We start from the raw sequence: 23,284 nt of genomic DNA on the forward strand, positions 1-23,284 counted from the left end.
ACATGACTTTAAATAGAGCTGCTCACAATCCTATAGTTATAACATTTAACATGGTAAAACATTTTACATTTAACACATCATGAATACCCCTATTATATATTATATCGTTTAAACATGGTAAAAGACGGGAATATTTCTCCATTTAACATGAGTTTTTCCACTTAACACGCTTTAACATGTTAAACTGAAGATCATGAATTATAGTTATACCAAATTATTGAAAATATCATTTACTATAACTTCTATTGTTTTCACATTTGCGATTAAATGAATGGCTTTACAGATAATTACATTACTGTGCAAAATCCCTATTAACTTGAACGTTACGTTGCCTTCAAGAGGCTTAATCCCCACTCCTTATTAACATATTTACTTAGTAGTAGAATAGGGTTATGACAATATATTGCATCCAATTACGTCATTAAATTGCTGAGAACTTAGTAACTGAAAAAAAGCTCTTTGTCAGCTGTAGCATTCCGAACCTTGCTACTCAATTACATATCGATTAAATTCTTCTTCAGAAATATACCGGTGGCATTGTCAAGTCTGACTTGTGGCCCCCTCTACCCTTTTAATAAACAGCCTAATAATTAACTATTTACACCTGTAATATTCTGTTATACTAGGTTGTAACAGAGTTTGTGCATAAAATAAGCTTTATTTAAAGGTCAGTATAAAACATCTATACATTTAAATTATTTTTGAAACATAGGTCATCGTGTTCATTTACTTTAACCTATCTTCTAGCCTGAAGTTATAAAAAAAATTACCAATTTTTATTCTACTCCCTTATTTATGGAATCATATATGAATAACAATGTCCTTTCAGGAGCTGTGTTGGAACGCAGGACAAATATCACGTCAGATAACGAACCTCTGGCCAATGTCCTGTTGGAACAGCCTTCATTCACCCAATGTTTCTTCAAAGGCAAAGTGAGGAATTATAACGATTCGTCAACTGCCCTTTCAACTTGCCGTGGTTTGGTAATATAATAGTTTATGTTTTTTTTTTTGTAATATTTAGTAATATACCTCTAATACTCATCTTTAATATATTATTTTATTTATTCTGAATATGCTTTTTAGGAAGTCTGATTTAATTTTTTACATTGTTGGGGTGAAAAAAAAATCCCCAAATAGAATATAACTATTACAAATAGGGAAGTAATAAAACAACATATCGTTTTTTTCTTAACATCAATAATATATCCATCTTATCGATCATAAATCTTCTGTATATTTGTAAACAATAAATATACATGAAAGCTTGTAAAAATATGTATATATTTTTTTTATCTCAGGTTTTTATTCTATTTATATAATTATAATTTTTTTATTGAACTTTATTTATCCAACCAGATCCCCTTTACTCTCCGTCATAAACCTCTACCCTCCTGTCCTACAGTATCCTTTCTAAATACTCCACTAACGCCTGTTCGATTCTATACTTAAAGACTCCATCTTGACAAGAGACTTCTTGGAATCCACATACAAGACTGAAACGACAAGAAACTGCTCGTAGAATCCGATTGCTACAACACCTACTTGCAGAACGCTCTAAACTTCCTATTCACTACAAAAAAAGATTATACACTATGATTATCAGACGAATTTGGACAAATAGAATTGAGCTCTGGAGATCCACCAAACCTTCAAATTCCTTCCGCATACAATGAAAATCCTACGTAAAATCCTTGATGCTCCTTATTACGTTACAAATAAACTCATCCACAAAGAGGATGTAGCCAATTCGGCCAATCCGGCGATCATCAAGGACAATCAATTAATATTATTAAAACTATTATAATAAATTAATATAATTAATAACTTATTATTAACAATATTAAAGGCATTATTTATTATGGTTTGCATACCTTAATTTTAGTTTCATTAATTGTATAAAAATCTTTGCAGGCGATTATACCCAAGACAGATAAACACAGTTAAAATAAACCTATAAAACAACACCAATAAGGGAAGTCATATTTCTTAACTAATAAATTTGCACTATGTTTAATTTACCTTTCTAGGTCACTCTAACATTTAATAATAAAATCTAATCTCCGTAAACACTTTACTTTCTTATCATTAACTTATGACAACAATATTATTTAACCTACCTCAATAAGCAGTTTATGAATATTATCAATTTATTTCATAATACTTTATTGTAGTAAAGGAATATGATTTTTTTTTTTATAGATTTATTTGACTTGGGCATAATAACTTGCAAACATTTTTACATAGTTATTGTTAAGGCTGTGAAACTTAAATTAAGGTATGCAAATCATAATGAAAATGTTTTAGATATTTTTAATAATAAGTTATAATTAAATCTGTTATTAAAATACATTATCCCCTATTCAAATACATATAATAAACCCCTGTTATTTTCCAATTATGTTTTTTCTTTTTTGTAACTATGTCAAGTGTTTGTATCTATTTCAGCCCTGACGAAGCCCTGCAACGTGGGGCGAAACGTTGGCTCAATAAAATAGTATAATTATCTACTATTTGATTTTTTTTTACCGCACCCGGACCATATTCCATTCATCATTCATACGGTCAATCAATAATCTTCCAGTATACCTACTTTATTATATTTATTTCTTATTACTAAGAAATAGCCCTTTATAATCAAATGCAAGTCGTTTTATAATTGTGGTTTTTTTTTGTATTACAAATATCAACTTGATGTATTGTTTTATTTTCAGTGCGGATTCATCAGAGTCAAACGTAAAACATACTTCATCGAACCCGTCGAGAAAGAGGACAGTGAAGTAAATCACGATCAAGCTCACCTGGTCTATGAGGATGAACATAATAATGACGTAACCTCTTTCAACTGTGCCACCAAGTTAGCCAAGGATGCGGATGACAACTTCGAAAATACCTACCAACGAAAGAACATGTCGAACGCCCCAAATTATATCGAATACCTCAATAAGACAGAGGATTCCAATTCTTCGAACAAGAGACTCCATATCGAGACCTTACTTGTTATGGATCAGTCCATGATGGATTTGCACGATGCGAGTGATTTGCAAAATTATGCCCTTACGGTTTTTAATATGGTACGTATCAGTCGAATCGCAAATTATTTAAACACTGACTGTACAGTCCCAAGTTTTCATTTATTAAGTTGCAATTATCAAAAATATATATTTATATTAATCAAATAAGATTGAGTCTTCCAAAACTATTATTAATATTGAATTCCTATCCAAAGGGTTTTTGTGTTTACCAGTTTATATATTGTTGAATATCTTTATATTCAAATGTCGAGGTTGTATTATGAGCGAGTTTGGCTAGTTGGTGAGAGACGGCTCTCCAGCCTGATAACCACTCTACAGAAGGCCTTCGACGAGGCATATTCAGTTAGTTAGGAAATAAGGATGGACCATGTCAAGGGATGAGCCCTGGAAACTGACGCAGGTAGAGGAGAGGTTCAGTAGTCTAGAAAGTAGGGTAACAGTTCGAGAAAGTTGATAAGGATAGGTAGGTAACAATCTTAGTTGCGGATGGACTAAGATTGTTGGGTAAGAAAAGGAAGAGATGATTGAGAGAGATAGGCCATAATCATGGATAAGCATAAATAAAAAAATACTCATTAGTGAACAAAATCTGCTATAAATCAAAGCTATCTCAAGTAGAGTGTACGCCACCCATGTATTCTAGACCCAGGACAAGGCTGTGGATCAAAGATCGATAATATTTTTTATTTCCAAAACCTCTTTATTATTATATATCATTACAAAATACAAATATATACTACAATACAATATATATATATACATACACACAAATTTACCTGATATCTTCGTTTGCCGTGTGGCATTATAAGATAAAGGAAATCGATATGATTTTCCTTAAGGCCCTTATTTATAGGCCTAGTCAATGTGGCTGTGACCAAGAAGTGGTCTTAACTTATCTACTTGAAATAGTCTCGTGCGTTATTATGGTATCGTTTATTTATTATTTTATCCACATTGCTAAGTATTAGTTACAAATAATCAATAATCTGAATATAACAAAGTGTTTTTTATAAAATAATGCAATTTACAAATTTAAGAGCTTTGGTGAGGCTTGAAGTGCTGCGCTCTGGTGGATTGGAGCTGAACTTCACGTTACATATATAATATTGTTACTATTAATTATATAATATAATAATAAATTTACAGGGAGATAAATGACGTGAAAACCGAAATAAGAATCAGAAGACAGAGATTCTACGGACACATGATGAGAATGGACCAAAGCAGACTAAACAAGAAACTCTTTGACAAAATCCGTGAATCCGTTGAAAAAAGAGCGTAGGAGGATATGTGAAGTAAATGAGGGAGAAAACAAAGAAATTTAAAATAACAGACAAGGACTGCCTGGATAGAGAACAGTACGGAAACAATTGAAATAAATAAATGTTCTTGCGACAAATAAAGAAAAACGGGTACTGCGTGGTCAGAAGAGAGGAAGCAAAGTCAGCAGAAATGATGAGAAGATACTGGGAGGGAAGAAGAGAGAAAGTGAGAAGGAAAAAGTTATGATATTCACGTGGTCTTGGAAGGGCGTTCCATGTTTAAAAAATATATATATATAATAAGGGATAGGTATTGAGTAATGTAATAGTATATAAACAATATTAAGAAACAACAGTATTTATTTATAAGATTTTTAAAAATGATTTCAATGATATGACTAAATGACTGAAATGAATGATTGTGGTGCATGACGTTGTGTGTAGTAACGTGGGTGTCGTCTTGTTCCTAAGGGTTGGCGTTCAGGTCTGATAGGCCCTTCTTAGGACTTTTTCTAGTCGAAGAGCATCCTGCTCTCCCTTCGATCTACTTACTTCTGTGTTGACTAGTTTCCCTCTCCTTCGTAGTGGCGTTACCTTTCCCAAATCGTATTTCTCATTGGCTATCATTAGCCACGCCCAAGAAGATTACAAGTGTTTGGTCTAGGTGTTGTTTATAAACTATAATTAACTTGCCTACCAACAAAGACAGCAGGCGATACCTGTTTTAATAGATTAGCTCGGAAAGGTCTCTTCCACATGTACCCATCAAACCAGTCAGGAGAAAGTGTTCCTAAGTTGTGTGTTAGTTTTAATTTTGTCAGCTGACATCCCAACCCATTTTAACACAATCTTCACTTCGTATGCCGACACATGTTTATTGTCAGTGAATAATGACTCTTCAATTGTTTCCCAAACCATCTAATTCCACGTCACCTGTATTGAAGAAGGATGCCAAAACTGGAGGATTAAAGTAAATCCCGCCAAACCACATTCACCCTTCGTCCTAAACCCCTGCCCCTCAGTATCCTTTAATAATACCTCACTTATTCCTGGCGAACAGATCCGTTACTTAGGACTACAACTGGACAGTCGACTGACTTGGAATCCTCATACAAGACTGAGAAGACAGGAGACTGCTCGTCGATTCCAACTATTACAACATTTACTAGATAAACGGTCTAAAATGCCAATCCATTACATAAGACTGATCTACATTATAGGCCTATCTGGACTTACGGAGTTGAGGTTTAGGACTCCACTAAACTATCGAATTCCTCTCGTATCTAATTCTTACAGTCCAAAATCTTTACTTTGTCATAAATCAAGTCATCTATCAGGATCTCAATGTCCCATATGGAATATGTTGCCGATTTGGCCAGAACCAGATACCAATCCTTCCATGATAAACTTCCCAACAACCCAAACCCATTTACCTGGCTTCTCCTCTAGAAATGTTATTGGGGCTCTATCAATGTGTAAATTCTCAACATGTCTGTATCATGACATTGTTCAATTAACTGGTAATGTATTTTATACAGTTGCAATATCAATATAACGTTATTAAAAAAAGTTTTAATTTATTTTTATGGGTGTGACTACAATCGCCACACAAACCTAAAGCCGGCACTGGAGTAGGTATGAACTCTTGGAACTGTCTAGAAACATTGTAATGTTTCTAGTAACCATAACAGCAACGCTGATTTTCTCCCCGTGTATTCTTCTATATCCTTACCTAAAACTAGACTATTGAGATTCACATCATGGGACTGTCATGAAATAAATTTCAACTAACTGAAGTGAAGATTCAGCCTAAACACATCACTTGCTAGGTCATAGCTTCATAATACACTATAATAAAGAAACTCAACAGCCAAAACTCATAGCACCTTTTCCTGTAATAAACATAACCAATATTTTGTTGTTTAGTCAAATAATCTGACTTTAAGATTCTATTCTTCTAATTATGGACTATATTGTAATTTTTCATAGGCCCAGTCCTTATTCCATGACCTGAGCATAGACCCTCCAGTCGACTTGGAGATAGTGAGAATAATTGAAGTAGAAGATCCGAAGGATGTTGTAAGATTATATTAAAGAATACGTTTTAAATAATATTTTTATCATAACCCTTTACAGAGGTTTTAAAAATATTTTTAGCTCAACTTCAGACAAATACGCCAGGGAACTGATGAACTAGATATATTTTCTACCTGGCAGCGTAGAATCAATCCGAAAGATGAGAAACATCCGAACCATCACGATCTAGCCGTTCTGCTCACTGGGTAATCTTTTCTCAATAATAATTTTTACTATTACATCGGCATTATAGAGACCCTGGTAGTACACATATTAAAGATAAATCAAATTATTTAAAGTGAAATCTTCTACTGGGAGAGTTTTTTATTGATACTTTTAATTTATTGCAATAGATATTACAATCTGCCATCCAGTTGTGGGCACTAAGTAACAGTGATGAATGATCACATTCATACTAAAATAAAATAAAATATGAATAAAAATAAATAAATAAATGAAAAAAGTACATAAAAATAAATAAAATCTCTCTTAAAATATATACAAACAGAAGGATAAAGAAAATGAATATAATCAAACTATGTGTATGAAAAAATAAATAAAATAAAATAAGCACTAGTCACATTTACACTCCTATATACAATATTAACACAATCGACCTGAGGATCCCTGAGCCCACTCTATCCCCCACGTGTGAGGGGTAGAGCAGAGCTCAAAAGATCCCAGCGCATCCCTCTCGCCGCATTGTCCATTTTTATTTTACAATAAGCCTCTAGACAACTGCCGTTTCAACCTTCTAGGTGGGCTGTAGGGATGGGTGGAACTAGATTAGGTTTGAACCAAAGGATTAGGATGGTTGGAAAGGTTTATATGGAATTTTGAGGATTCGGTTGGTATGAGATCAAGGACAAAGAGATATAAAGGTCATTTTTAAATCTAATTAGAACCTTGAATGAACAACACTCTTCCTTGTTCATATTTATTTTATATCATTATAATGAAAACAACGTTTCGGGTTTATCACCCCATTTTTAGGTCTCTAAAACAAATACATAACATGCCTAGAACATTTACGATATATCATAATTACTATTTAAAATTTTGTAAACAATTACCCGATAAACATCGATATATAATAATTACAATATTTTCCTCCTTATTAGTCTAATATAGCTAATACCAACATATTTTTGTCACACTGTAAAATTTCTTTAACAATAAACAGTTACATTTTTAAATAGGTTGATATAAATACCTTCCTGAAAGGTTATCTTTAACACTGATAACAAATAGATCAAAGCCAAGCCAACATTCTCCTACCTCTATTACTTAAAAGATGACTTAATTTAATAACAAAACATATTTTTTTAAGCATTACATATTAACAACACATTAAATTATTCTAAAACTAGTACTATTATACTACCTTAAATTATTAATTTATTTGCAATATCTATATAGTGTGTACCTAAAGTTTTGGTATTTGTTTTAAAATTGATTGCTTTATCGAGGTTTTTAGTGATGAATACTGCTTCAGTTATTTTTCTATTTCTACTATAATTTACCGTGTCTAAAAGTTCTTAATTTTTTTTAAAATATTTATTTATTGCTATTTACAACTGTACATTATAATACATTTAGTAAATCTGATCTAAGTTAAATTGGAGTGTTACAGGCGTGTAGAGAAACTACCCATTGGTAGCACTCTAATGACATTTTACATTAGCTGGTCTCGTGGCCATCTTCTTTTCAGGCGCCTCGGAGGATTGTCAAGAATGGGAGAGGATGCAAGATTAGGAAGTAGGGGGTTTGAGTGGTTAGGGAGTTCATAATGGAAGGAGTGATATCTGGTTCGGGCTAGATCGGTTACATAGAGACAATTAAGGTTCTTAATTTTACAATTATTCTTATGTTGCTCAATAGTCTATCATTATTGTCAATTTTATCCTTCATATTATTGAGAAAATTTTCTAATTTATTATTATTGTATAAACCTAACTTCATATTATAATGATCGTATTCTATAAATTTCTTTTTAATTTTATCAGTTAGTCCATAGTTAGTATATGGTTAATATAATTTAGTTTAAAATATTGATGATTATAAATAATAACAATTTACTTTTCCTATTTGGTCTGTATACTATCCTTATCTGTTTTTTTACTACCTATATTTATATTTTTATAAAAGTCAGTAATACTCCTTTCATTAGTTTTTTTAAATTAATACAGCTCTTGATTATTTTTTTTTTAGACACGAAACGGCTTTATAGACCACGGGAATATCATTTCTTCCCACCTCTTCTTCATTCTTTCAGACTGGATTCTTTTTTCTTCTTCGCGCCGTACTCTACCCCTTCTCACCTCTTTGGCACTCACTAGGACCTTTATCTTCTCTAATTTTTCCCTATATTCATCTCTATTAAGGCAGTTTCGACTTGAGATTCCTGATTTCCCCGTTTCTTTCTTCATCTGCTTAATGTAACTCCCGCCCTCTTTATATTCCCACATTTTTCCAAAGATCTCCCTATTAATTCTGCTCGGTTTCATCCTGACCATATAACCGTAGAAACGCAGCCTCCTAAACCTAATGTTCGTTTCCAGGTCATCCATTTCTCTGTATAATTCTCTGCTAGGCCTCAGCCTATATCCCTCCGGTAACTTTACTGGCCCATAAATCCTCCTAAAGGTATTCCTCTCTGTTCCTACAAACTCCTTCATTACTTTATCCAGCACTACATTGAACAGTACCGGGAACAGACAATCCCTCGCCTGACCAGAAAGGGCCCACTGATGACTCCTTGAAATTTCACCTTCGAGATCGGGTTGGTCAGTGTTTGCTCAACCAACCTCCTTGTCTTTCTGTCCATTCCATATTCTTCCAGAAACTTCAGTAAAGTCTACAAAGAGATATGAAGATATGAAGGCCTGGAGTTGTAGTAATTTATTAGTAGCTTCAGATTCAGAATTAGACCTTCCTTTCCTGAAACCCCCTGACATTCCCCAATCATCGGATGCACTTGCGGATCTACTCAAGGGAGCCCTAGAAAAGATCTTGTAACTTACGGACAACGGTGAGATTCCCCTGTAGTTGTTGACGTTAGTTCTTGGACCTTTCTAATGCAACGGGTGTATAATTATAGTCCTCCACTCATCCGGAATCCTCTCCTCCAGCCAAACATCCATCATCCTATTTATATAATATTTTTATATCCTTATAAAAATATTCCTTAATATCAATATCCTTGATGTTATATTAATATTGTCGTTATATTTTATATTATTCTTAGTAGTTTCCTCTATTCTACTAACACTAATCACTGTCTGGCGTGATAGTTAATAGTACATGCGATGTAATGAACCAAATGTCACTTCAACCATCATGTGCATATCCCTTGACAGTGAACTATCGAACATTTTCAATTATGGCTACAAAAGTTACAACCACTATCATAATAGTAACCCAAGACTCCATAGGCCAAATCCACACAGTTTAGCTTCGAATGAGAGTAAGGTTATGCCTGTTTATAATACTATTATAAACTTGAAGAAAAGGGTATGATGGGAGGATACGCTTCCAGGCCGAGTGCCGCCAGAGGGCGTGGTCAATTCCTCTGTTAGGCACGACATCCGGTACGCCATTGTTGACAGTTAAGAGTTGCTGCTGCACTCCGCATGCCATAAATGGCTAAGCAGGGGGATTAAACAAAAAGTTGAGAGTTACTCAAAGCTTATTGACAATTTTTTATTAATAATGTTTTTTTTATTCTCTGTCACTTTTTTGTTGCACATTACTTTTTTTTTTAGTAAACAAATGTCTCCATTATATCAGAAACAATTATTTATTTGTATCAAACTTTATAATTTCATCTTTAACTGAAAGGAAATTACTTTTTTATTAATTGTGGCTAGAAAATATTAATTGAAAAATTGACCAAGTTAATTCAATTTTATATTCATTCCTTACTTTTTAGAACAGTAAGTATATTTCGGGATCTTTAATGTTCACATTGTAATGAGTCTGAACAGAATAGAGGAACAAGCATGGCCTTATCGATTTTCTTTATAGATATACCAAATTATAGGAAATAATATTTACTACAATTTCTATTATCTTTACATTTGCGATTAAATGAACGCTTTCACAGATAATTACATTAATTTTCAAAATTAACTTCAACGTAAAGTTGCCTCCAATGGGCGTGACCTAATTCCCATCCCGTCATTTTGATTAGTAGAGTAAGGTTATGTCAGCCCATGATTATAAACTGGTAAGTTTGAGATTGAAGGTCATAAATTAAAAAAGAATCGTTTCTTTATTAAGTAAATAATATTTAGCAATGTTTGAAGAAAAAAATATGTTTAACAACTATAAAAGTACAACTATGAAAGTAGTACAGAGAGACTGCATGTTAAATTTTTAAGTACTTGTTCAAAAATTTGAAAGTTTTTCGTAAATTTAAGAGCATGATGATGCTCAACGATGAACATGATGTTGAATTAAGATAATCTTTTGGATAATCCGAGTGAACGCAAGAACATTATCGCAATCTTTGTTTGATTTTGTTCTCAATTTGAATTTTTGCTCAATAGGATTTTTTATTTACACAAGTGTCTCATTACCTTTTGTAGGTTCTAGAATACAATTGTTCTTAATGTTCTAAAAGAGTATCAGTAAACATGACACCATTTTTATAAGAGGGTCAAAACAAATTTATATTACGTGAACAAAAATAAATATTGAATAAGTATATTTTTGTTCAACATATTAATTTATTTTTAACTATAGCTAAAAAATACAACAAATGTCAATACGTTAGATTTACAATCAAACATTATATTTTTGTTATCATTAACTAGTCATACACGAACGGCTTTTGCGGAAGAGTTTGCTACAGATCGAATCGGCAGTTTTCCTTCATTGACAACTAACGTACCAATAATAATATTAATGATAGCCCGTATCTCATTAAATCTAAGGTAAAGGATTTTTTAAAAATTTATTGTGTACAATAAACTTTGGTTCAAACCTTATCTAGTTCCACTCATCCCTACAGCCCAGCTAGAACGTTGAAACGGCAGTGGCCAAGAGACTTATTGTAAAATAAAAATGGGCAATTTGAGTTTTGTCAGTAGTCAGATGCTTCACTCAGGTTGAGTATTTGTGGCTTTAGCGCACTTGCTCAGCCTCCACTGGCTCACTACCAGTGATGCGGTGAGAGGGATGCCCTGGAATCTCAATGAGCTCTGCTCTACCTCCCAGACGTGGGGAATAGTGTAAATATTGTATATAAGCGTGTTAATGTGACTGGTGATTATTTTATTTATTTACTTTTTCATATACATACATAGTTTGATGATGTTTATTTTCTTTATCCTTCTGTTTGTATATATTTAGAGAGAGAGAGAAATTTTGTTTATTTTTACGTAGCTTTTTTTCATTTATTTATTTGTATTCTTATATTATTTTATTTTAGTATCACTATTACTTATTGACTAACAACTTTGTAGCAGATTGTAATATTTATCAATAAATAAAAAAAAGTTATGGTTTCAACTTGGATCTACACGTTTGTCTCTTGCCACAAATTCCAGATGTGTTCAAATGCTAAAACAAGGGAAGCAACAAATCTCGATGTTCAAATGCTTGTTGTCTGGGGCTTTAGGGCGTAAAACCCTGAGGTCATCAACGCCCAACGAAACGCTTTTTTTGTCGGCTATTATATTGGATTTACAATATTTTCAATATAAAAAAGAACAAAATGAAGATAAGCTAAACGAAAGAAAACGTTTATATCATAGTTTGTTCATGATAAAATAGAACTCTTAATAGATAACCTACATTAAAGAGCCACTACACGTTTGCAAATTTGTGGTTTCCAGGTTCTAATTAATTAAAGAATTTTCCAAACCTTTGGAGTTATTAATAATTATATAGTTAAACCTTGTTTTTGGTTGTATATTTTAAAATTCTATTGATTTGGTATAAATATATTATTTCAAACTTTGTTGATCAACTTTAACTGTTTATTTTTGATTTAACAAAGCACAAATATATTTTTATATAGACAGTAGGGGTACAGTATTCATGATGCTTAAATGTAAAATGTTTAACCATGTTAAATGTTATAAGTATAGGATTGTGAACAGCCCTATTTAAAGTCATGTTAAATATTAAATGCATAAGAGCTCCTAGCGGATTTTCTGAGCAACTTGTTTTATAACCTTATCTTCCTAAACTTCATGTTATTGTTTACTTCTAAGTTTTGATTAAAGTCATTTATTACAAGTCTAAAGTGAAAGTTTGGTTACTGAGTGTTTTGTTGAACTTCTAACTTGTGAGGAAGAGAATCAAGATGAGCTAATTGACAACTGTCATTGCATTATTATTATTATTATTGTCATCCATTGCTTTATTAGTTTTTGAAATATCCAAAACAATACTAACTCAATCAAAACACAAACTGGGAGCAAGTAACCTAAAACACCAAATAAAATTTTTACGAGCTCAGCTGGTCTGTTGCGTGACGTCATTCTCCATTTAACAGACTCTCAACTATATGGGTATTCATGATTTTTAGTTTTACATGTTAAAGCGTGTTAAATGGAAAAACTCATCTTAAATAGAGAAATATTTCCTTCTTTTACCAATTTAAAACGATATAACATGTAACATGGTTGAGAGTCTGTTACTAGGTCTGTTAAATGGAGAATGTCGTCACGAAACAGACCAGCTGAGCTTGTCACCGTTTTATTTGTTGTCGTGTTACGTTACTCACTCGTACTTTGTTTTTTTCTTTTGTCTTGTGTTATGGACTTTTTAAAAAATACACTTAGTAGCCAAACTTTTACACTTCTACTTTTCACTTATTTTAGGCATGCTGTAATAAATTACCGTAATCAAAACAAAGAAGTAAACAATAACTCGAAGTTTTGGAAGGGTAGGTTACTCAGAAATAAAGTTGCTCAGAAAATCCGCTAGGGGCTCTTATGCATTTAACGTTTAACATGACTTCAAATAGGGCTGCTCACAATCCTATAGTTATAACATTACATTACATTTAACATGGCAAAACATTTTACATTTAACACAACATCATGAATACCCCTAATGTTATATTGTTTTAAAATGGCAAAAGAAGGATTTATTTCTCCATTTAACACACTTTAACATGTTAAACTAAAGATCATGAATACTCTTATTATAGGTTTGTTGTTTCCTTTGTTTACCACGCATCTGTACAAGTTTTGGATTTGCGGCAAGTAGCAAACATGTAGATCCAGTATAGTGCCGAATTCACCCGTTTGCCCATTGTCGCAAGTACAAAATACCAAAAAATTCTTACGAATTTGACACGATTTAACATTCGACTTAATTTATTTTTACTATTAATTTATTACTTCGTTCTAGAATTTTTATCTAAGTAGAAACTTGTTAATTTAATTACCTAGACATGTAATGTCTTCATAAAAATATACTCGTACTCTTATAAATAAAAAATAAACTGTTAAATTGTATTAACAACATTTTAAAACAATGGATTTACACCGACCGAATCAATATAATTTTAAAATATACAATCATAAACAGGAGTTAATTAATAACTCCAAAGGTTGTGGAAATTCGTCAATTCATTAAAACTCGAAGATCACAAATATTAATCGTTTGGTGGTCCTTAAACAGTGCAAGCGCCCCTTTGATTCTTGCCGGTACTCAACAAGTCGGCCGCAAATTCAGGCCAACTTGTCCCAACCATCCAAATAACTCATCCACACGCTTGCGCATGCGCAAATTTGGTGTAGTTTGGCAAACGTGTAGAGGCAACAAGATTATATAGCCATAACACTAAGCTCATCCATGAAATAAACATTCAGATATAATACTAATAATAATTTTTTAATATTATTAAATTGATTTATATATAGAACTTTTAGTCATATTTTAAACAGAAAATCTCAATTGATGTTGCAGAAGGGACATTTGCGATGAAGCCGATTCTTGCCACTACGTCGGCTTAGCAGAATCGAACGGCGCCTGTCGACCAAAGAGGCAAGCCGCCATCTGCAAAGACACTGGGCTCATGTTGGGATATATCATCGCCCATCAGATCGCACATACGTCAGTTTTTATAAATTAATGATTAGTTTAAGATACATCTTCGTTCTTACGAAGAATTCGGTCGACCTCAAATCGTAGTGATTGAAAGTGTTAAGGCATCACCATAGCAACCTCGAGTCAAGTGTCGATATAATTTCAGGCTGAGCTATATTCTATATTCTAATCTCCAAAAGGCGGATCTACATGTTTGCCGCTCGCCACGAATCGGAGGCTTGTACAAATGCTCGGTAAAAAAAAGGAACCATCCGAGCGGACCATCCATATGTCAGTGTTTTTCAGAGAGGCAAGCATGGTGGACGTACAAGTGTTTTCAGCCATTGCACTGGGATTGTATTATTTTTATTACAAAGAAAAAGAAAATTAAATAAAATAACCTTTAAGACACCTGTAACCTCCTAACAGCTCTCAGTTGCAACTTGACAAAGAACAATGGTGGAGATGCTACACGAGCGCTCTCACGAACCCCCTTAGATCTGTGTCTAAAAAAACCGACTCTCGACAGATCGGCAACAAGGTTAGGCCAACTCGTACCAGACAAACCAACTATCCACATGCTTGCGCATGCATGAGTTCGCTACGGCTTGGCCAACATGTAGATCCGCCTTAATATACTAAAAAATAATGTTTTCTGTTTTACTTTATTTTTAAATAAACAGCTTTCTCCATTATATCAGAAACAATTATTTATTTGAATCAAACTTCATATTTTAATGTTTTCCTTAAAAGTTAACACAATTTTATATTCACTCCTAACTTTTTGGAACAGTAAATATATTTTAGTTTTCTTTATATCCACATTGAAATGAGGTTGAACAGAACAAAAAATAAAGCATGAATTTATCGAGAACGGCTTAATAGATTTTTATTATACACATAACAAATGATTGGAAATAACATTTACTACAACTTTTATTTCTTCACATTGGTTTTACAGATAGTTACATCAATGTGCCAAATACATTTTAACTTCATCGCAAGTTTGCCTTTAAGGGCCGGATCCCCCACCCCTTATCGTCATTCATGTTAAGGAGGAGATAGGGTTATGGCACCCCATGTAAATACGCTTTGATCGTTACAGGTTAGGAGTAGGACACGATTCAGCAGATTGGTCTGCCGAAGGTACCTCCAGCGTGATGAGTCCTCTCATCACCCTTAGTCCTAAAATTTGGACAGAACAGAGTCGTAACGCAGTGCTGTCATCCATTAAGTAAGTATGTACAAATGAGTTCTGGTCAGGTTTATATTTTGTAAGTAGTGATATTGTGAGCATTACTAAGACTCATGGGGATGTAATGTGATGATATGAAGCCAAAACAAAAAGATTTGTGTATCGATAAAAAGCCTTATTTTATGCTTCGATTATCTCTGATGAATAGATAAAGATAACTTAAGTTACCATACGGCCGGAATTAGAATGGATTGTCCGGGATCGGGCGCTTCATCTGGGACACAATTTAGTCGAGTTGAACAGGCCAGTGTTCCCGAATAAATAACTATTAGGGATGCGACATCGATAAAAAAAACATCGATGTTCAATACTAAAACATAGATATAAAAAAGCATCGACAAAAAAACATCGATTTTTTTTTTAACCATTTCTGTAACATAAAGACTGTTCTAAAGACTACGCATGCTCCGGCCAGTCAGAAGTGCTTTTTCAATCAACCAATAGGACTCCAAAAAACATCAATGTTTTAAAATATCGTTGCTTACAATACATTACCCATAAACATCGATGTTTTTGAACAACTATTTCAGAAACATAAGGTCTGTTCCAACGATCACACATTTCACGGCCTGTCAGAAGGGGTTATTAAACAAAGAACCCGACATCGACTACAAAAAACATCGATGTTTTCTGTAGTCGATGTCGGATTCTTTGTTTCAAAAAGCACTTCTTACAGGCCGTAGGACGCGGGATCGTTAAAACAGACCTTATATTTCTGAAATATTTGTTCAAAAACATCAAGGTATTTTGAGTAATGTATCCTAAGGAACGATATTTTAAAACATCGATGTTTTTTGTAGTCTATGTCGGATTCTTTATTTCAAAAAGCACTTCTTTCAGGGCGTAGCACGCGGGTTCGTTGGAACAGACTTTATGTTTCTGAAATATTTGTTCAAAAACATCGATGTTTTTTGTAGTCTATGTCAGATTCTTTGTTTCAAAAAGCACTTCTTACAGGCCGTAGGGCGCGGGATCGTTGGAACAGACCTTATGTTTCTGAAATATTTGTTCAAAAACATCGATGTATTTTGAGTAATGTATTGTAAGCAACGATATATTAAAACATCGATGTTTTTTGTAGTCTGTCGGATTCTTTATTTCAAAAAGCACTTCTTACAGGCCGTGGAATGCGGGATCGTTGGAACAGACCTTATGTTTCTGAAATAGTTGTACAAAAACATAGGTGTATTCTGGGTAATGTATTGTAAGCAACATTATTTTGATATTGAACACTGATATTTCAAAACATCGATGTGTTTTTATCAATGTTGCATTCTTATTTGCAAAAACCACTTCCGACTGGCCGGACTATACGTCGTCGTTAGAACAGACCTTGAGTTACTGAAATGGTTGTTCAAAAACATCGATGATTAGAAAACATCGGTCTTAAAACATCGATGTCGCATCCCAAATAACTATGAAAGTTTTACGGTCAGTCGGAATGACAGTAAAACCAAGCTGGATTACTGAAGAGGCCTCGGCCTGGTTGTCCTAGGGACACCATTACACTTTGCCCAGAATAAGCTGTATCCTTGAGATAATTAATTTGGTTATTAACTATTGCGTTTGGTAGAAGGTGAAAACAGATAAATGATAAATTGAAATAAAGGATTTACTGCTTTACTGTAACAAAGTAAGATAAGCACTGTTGTATTTATGAATAGTTAATTTTGCACTTGTAACTGTCAATAAATATTTCATAACACTGTTTGATATAGTAGGAGAAATAGAAACTATGTTTTCTGATAGATACTAAACTGTTTGGTGAAAGGAAATAAAATAACAACTGATACACAAGGTAAGAAAAACAAAACACACCAAAAGTAGTTAAGATCACCATCACACTGTTATCTCTAATCCAAAGAGGTTATACTGCAGTAGTTAAGAATTACTTCTGCTAGTTACAGCTCACTTAGAGGTTCTTACACTAGGAGTATTAATATCATGAATACTCCTAGTGTGTTGAATGTAAAATGTTTTACCATGTTAAATGTTATAAGTATATCATGAAAACTACTACTCATACGATGATAAACTACTTCATAGCCCATTAAACTAACTTTCATTTGAGTGCTAATAGACATCTGTACGTCACATAGTTCCTGAGATATAGATTTCTCAAAATAAATTAACAAAGTACTAATCTTTCGATTTTTAAGAAATTTTGATTTTTAAAAAGCTGTATCTCGAGAACTATTGGACGTAAATAGCTCTTTTAGGGCTAATATTTCAGCATATTTACTCTTCTTTAAATAATGTGCTCTTAGGTTTTCTAGTGTTGGTAGTTTTTAAGATGTAGAGCACCGACTGAAAAATTAGTGTTTTTTAAGGTTTTGAATCAGCCGTCATTTTTTATTCCCCCTACCTATACTTGGCAAACTCATCAAATTTGACTAGTAATTATACATAGTTTTCATTAAAGTAATCAAAAATTGGGGTGAGATAACTGACTTTTTCTTCCCGGTTCTTGTACTATATCAATCCTTCGAGGACAGGACTGCTAGTTCCTGTAAGACTCATCCTGGCCATTCATCACCTAACCTAATTAAATTAGAAAAACTAAGTTGTCCTCGATTGGCCTTTACAACTTATGGTAACCTAGTTACATAGTTACAATAAATTCCCGTTTAATGATTATACTAATATATTTCGACATATACGTGATGCTTCATACTAACTCGAAATATTGTCATTAAAATAAAAGAAAACGGCAGCTCAGATGCTTAGAAGACTACCCTGCTTCCGAGTTCAAAGTAACTGACATACTGCCAGGAGTGATGTACGATGCGGACTATCAGTGCCAGCAGTTGCTGACTCCAGAAGCTAGAAGTTGCTGCGTTGTAGGAGTAAGTATAGATAAAACTCATCTTCCCTGCATAGTTTTTCTTTATTTAGACATATATAAGCCCGAGGCGTCTGAAAAGAAGAAGGCCTCGAGACCTTATATTGTAAAAATGTTTTTAATGATTGGAGAAGTTTGTCGAGGGGGGCGGGGGGAGGTGCGGTCATCAAAGAACAACATAAATAAACAAAACCATATTTATTTATTTTATGCCGACGTTTCGACCTGAGTTTCAGGTCTTCATCAGGGTTTATGGCGTAGAAGGTAGGCCTAAAACTGAAACGTCGGCATAAAATAAATAAATATGGTTTTGTTTATTTATGTTGTTCTTAGTGACCGCACCCCCTGACAAACCTCTCCAATCATTAATCTATGGTCAACTATCAACACCTCATTAAAAATGTTTTAGAGTGCTACCAATAGGTAGTTTCTGTACATGCTTGTACCATTGCCTGTTTTATAGATTCGATACTTAGGACTCCATCTTGACTAGAGACTTACTTGGAATCCAGACACAATACTGAAACGACAAGAAACTGCAGGTAGATTTCGATTGCTTCCACACCTACTTGACAAACGCTCTAAACTTCCCATTCACTACAAAGAATTACTATACACTACGATAATCAGACCAAACCATCAAATTCCTCCTGCACACAATCCAAAATCCTACGTAAAATCCTTGATGCTCCTTATTACGTTACAAACCATCCACAAAGACCTTAACATCCCATTCGTTGCAGATTTAGCCCAAAACAGATATGCGTCTTTTCAGTCCAAACTCCTTACCTATACCATTATGATATTACAGTGGTGCAATATACACCATTATGGTATATTACCAGTATGATGTTTGAAATTTTATTTATTTTCTTTCTTTTTTTTCCAGTCCAGTGTTTAGGAAGCTAGGTACTCTGTTCGAATCCAGTTGTAACAGATAATTATTTATTGTGTTACTGTACCTGTGTGTCAACCCTGTGGGTTCGGGAGCCCTCCTGGATCTCACCCAATCCCTATAAAATGGACACTCTTAGTTGGGGTAAAATACTGTCGGTTGAGCGTGATCAAGAACAAATTGTATCCTTGTTGTTCCAGAAGCAGTACCTCCTTAAGAATTGTATATCCTGACTCTTCTGTATGGGTTTTAGCGGTACAGGTTCATCCTCGTAATTGCCATGGATGCTATACCTCGTTTTTTATTAATATTACAACCTGAGTTAGTGTTTTTCTTTTTTTTTAATTTTCGGAATGAATAAATTGAAAATAAACAAGACAGCGTAAATATTAAACAACATCTAATGTATTCCATTTTTGGTGCCAGTAAAAAAGTTCTTTATAAAAGAGGATTATATATATTTAGACTAATTGCCGTATTATTATGATATTACTTCAAATTTACTTGATGTATTTTTTTTACAGTTGTAAATATCAATAAAAAAAATTTTAAAAAGACATAAAAGCATTTGTATATAATTATCTTATTTTATTTCAGGATTGCCAAAGCTTAGCTTGTGATTTTGAGGGTACCTCTTGTACTAACACTGGCGTCATGCCTGCACCAGGAACCTCCTGTGGCGTGAATAAGGTATTTATATGCTGCTCGCTGTCTTTGACCGAGTCTATACATTTGGTCTATACATCTCCATTCATATACATTTGGATTATCTATAAATATATATGTGACATACGTTTGCAGTGGTGCTTTGACGGAGCCTGCTTGGAAGCTGGGAAGAGACCACTAGCTGGAGATGGTAATTGGGGCTCCTGGTCGGAATGGAGCCCGTGTTCCAGGACTTGTGGAGCCGGAGTATCTGTGTCCACGAGGGAGTGCAACTCCCCGCCACCAATGCACGGTGGGAAATCTTGTAGTGGCAACAGGAATCGCCATAAGATCTGTACAACAGAAGTAATTTTTAGAATCCGTTCAACTAATAGTACTATGAAATAATGTTATTAATTTTGTTTTCCTAAGTATTATACTGGAGACCTATGTAGGTACAAGATTTGCAATGTCAAAATTTAGCTCCTGGAACACCCGCGAAGTAAATATTGACTAACCTAGGTGCGATTCGAACCGGCAACGTTCTGAACCAAGCACTCTAGGACTCTCGCTCCAACATGATCCTACATCATGTCGTCTATACAAATTTTCTTTTAAAAGATTAAAATGGAATAGCATGTCCCTTTCTTCCTTGTCTTTCAGCGCCACGGGGTTTCGGCTGTAGTGGGGTTGTATGAAGCATGCCTTCAACTGAATTGCCAGACACACTTCACTTTTGTTTGGCTGGTTGGGTTTGAGTGGACTGTATAATTGAAAAATGAAACATGATTGAATGAAATAAAATTCTATTGTTTATGTTACAAGTGGTGTAGGGGGTGACTGAAAGAAAACATTTATGATTAGATGGTTAGTAACATTTTGAATGACTGGGCTATGGAAATTGTAGACATAAAATTGAGGTGGTTGATGATGAGTGGATGTTAACTATTGCTAGGTGGACTTACTCCATGGTTCTTTCTTCCCTCCACATTCTTATGCCCCTCTTCTCTCTGCTTCTGGGAACAACTCCGGGAATTCTACTCACTCATGATTCCTGATGAGAGACAAAAGAATGGACTGCTTCTGCCAGAAGGCAATATGGCTATTTTCTCATTAGTCTGGGTTGCTTCTCTTGCCACCGAGAGCGCTAGAGGAGGCAAGCTTTTGTTGCTGGCCACGTGGGCGCTGGTATTGCCTTTGTAATGGGAGCCCCCCAATTCAATTCAGACCATGGCGCTAGTAGTGCCTACATTATGGCAGCCTTTCCAATTCAACCTTTCGGTTGCCGTATCGGCATCGGAAGTACGTGTGCCCCAGTAGCTAATAAATTGAAAATTTATTTTAAAAATCTTGTTTTTTCATAATCTGGTTTAATACAACAAAATAGTAGAAGTTATCTATAACACGGTCCCGCACCATATTGCGCCACTGGAAACACGACCTTCCTTTCTCTGTATGATGGCTTTCAGGCGCAGATCCTCTTCTGCGGAAAAGTGCTCTGTTTCTATGGCTTTCCTCCCTTCTCTGACACTTGTGTAATTCGATGGGGAAGTACTTCCTGAGCGGAACAAATTCCTCGGATATAACTCACCTCCTGTTACCTCCCTTCAATGAATTATCCTTTACTTTCTTCTTCTACTTATTCTTCTACATTTCTTACTTGGAGATTTTTATGGGGAACTAGAATTCCTCTTCTCTTCAGTTGGAACATAATCGCATCCTCTCTCAACAAGAAGTCGAGAAGCACCTTCCTCCCTGCGGGATTCTAATTTCAGACATGATCTGGACGTTCCTTGCACATGACATTCTTCTAGCTTAGATGAGGATAGCTGATAATAATCTTTTAAATAAGAACAGATTCAGCCTTTGTATAGTTACGTATTCTTCATATATTTGTCTTAAAATTTGAGATGATTCACATTTATTGCTGTCACATTACTAGTCTCGCAAAGTTTCATCTTGGAGCCTCTTGTGAATAGTCATGACATAAAAAGGCGAATATTTGCTTGGGATTCTCCCCCGCCCGCTATAAATATTCAAAATTTCTACGAAGATGATATATTTTATAAATAATAATAATAGTTATGATTATCATCAAAATTTAAAAACACTCTTAGGATGTTTATTGATTGTATAGAAACTTAAAGATAGGTTTTTATATTTGGTAACGTATAAATCTATATTGATAAATTATCATTATTACATCAAAGCAATAACTAAAAGGGAAAAAAAAGACATAATTATAATTTTTTTTTCCTACGCCACAGGAAGTGGGCTATTACGCCATTTTCCCTCTCGCAGCCCAATACAATTTTACTCTTCCTCTTAGTTGGCCCGCATCTCGCTCAACATCCTCCAGACCAACACACGCCAAAAGATGGTCCCCATCCATGTCCCCCGTGTTGGATAGAGGACATTTCGGGGAATCTACGATGCCAATTCGATGGAGGTGTTTTTGGAGCAAATCATGTCCTGTTACTAGTCGAAAACAGGCCACTCTTTCAGCTCTGCTAAGCTTGCCGAGGATTCGTTTATCCTTATGCAGTAGGTTCTCCCACTTCTTTCCTTCCGCTTGAACTTTGTGTCTAGTACTTGTTCTGTCCTTACAATAAGAGCTTATAAGTGATTTCACTGTTCTGTAGGAAAGTGGTAGAACAGGCTGGTTCTCTGCACAACCAAGTTTAGCCAACTTGTCAGCTTGCTCATTACCATCTATGCCAACATGGCCTGGTATCCACTGCAGAGCTATAGCCCTTCCTCGTTTCTTCATGATAGCAGCCATGTTTCTGCACTTTTCTTCCGTGGGTGACTCTGCGGCACCTGATGTTGTTAATTTTTGTATTACGGCTTGGGAGTCGTTATAATAATTATAATTATGTTATTATTTAGATATTCCAAATCATAACCTTGAGTCTTTAGGAGTAAATAACTGTATTTGTATTGTTGATAGGTAACTGTGGTGTGTATGAGAAACTCTGATAAGGTCTACATTGTTCTCTTCATCGTTATTATGGAAAATTATGTGCAACATTACTCCTTAGTTTAATTCATATTTATGCGAATTTGAGATTCGATCTCAATTAAATAGAATACATTGGAAGTTAGTTGAACTCTTTGGCAAACTTAATCGACAGATGTGATCCAATTAAAACCGTGATGATAGCATTTTTTTATACAAATACAATTATTATCTCTTTAATTATATTTTCAACAAGATTAAATTAA

At 34.2% G+C, this 23,284-nt stretch overlaps 1 protein-coding gene across 1 annotated transcript in view; it reads left to right on the top strand.

Moving 5' to 3' along the window:
- The window catches only part of LOC106678273 (A disintegrin and metalloproteinase with thrombospondin motifs 6), a gene marked incomplete in the record, with an annotated part of 58,456 nt that overhangs the window by 6,364 nt on the left and 28,808 nt on the right, over positions 1–23,284 (top strand). Inside the window, 9 exon segments of the mRNA XM_067047606.1 lie at positions 830–984; positions 2,715–3,074; positions 6,287–6,376; positions 6,455–6,579; positions 14,303–14,449; positions 15,528–15,656; positions 18,382–18,523; positions 20,012–20,104; positions 20,216–20,425. Of these exon segments, the coding sequence (XP_066903707.1) occupies positions 830–984; positions 2,715–3,074; positions 6,287–6,376; positions 6,455–6,579; positions 14,303–14,449; positions 15,528–15,656; positions 18,382–18,523; positions 20,012–20,104; positions 20,216–20,425 (1,451 nt within the window).

Source organism: Halyomorpha halys, unplaced genomic scaffold (genome assembly GCF_000696795.3).
Source record: "Halyomorpha halys isolate HHAL.00 unplaced genomic scaffold, Hhal_1.1 Scaffold132.1, whole genome shotgun sequence".
NCBI lineage: Eukaryota > Metazoa > Arthropoda > Insecta > Hemiptera > Pentatomidae > Halyomorpha > Halyomorpha halys.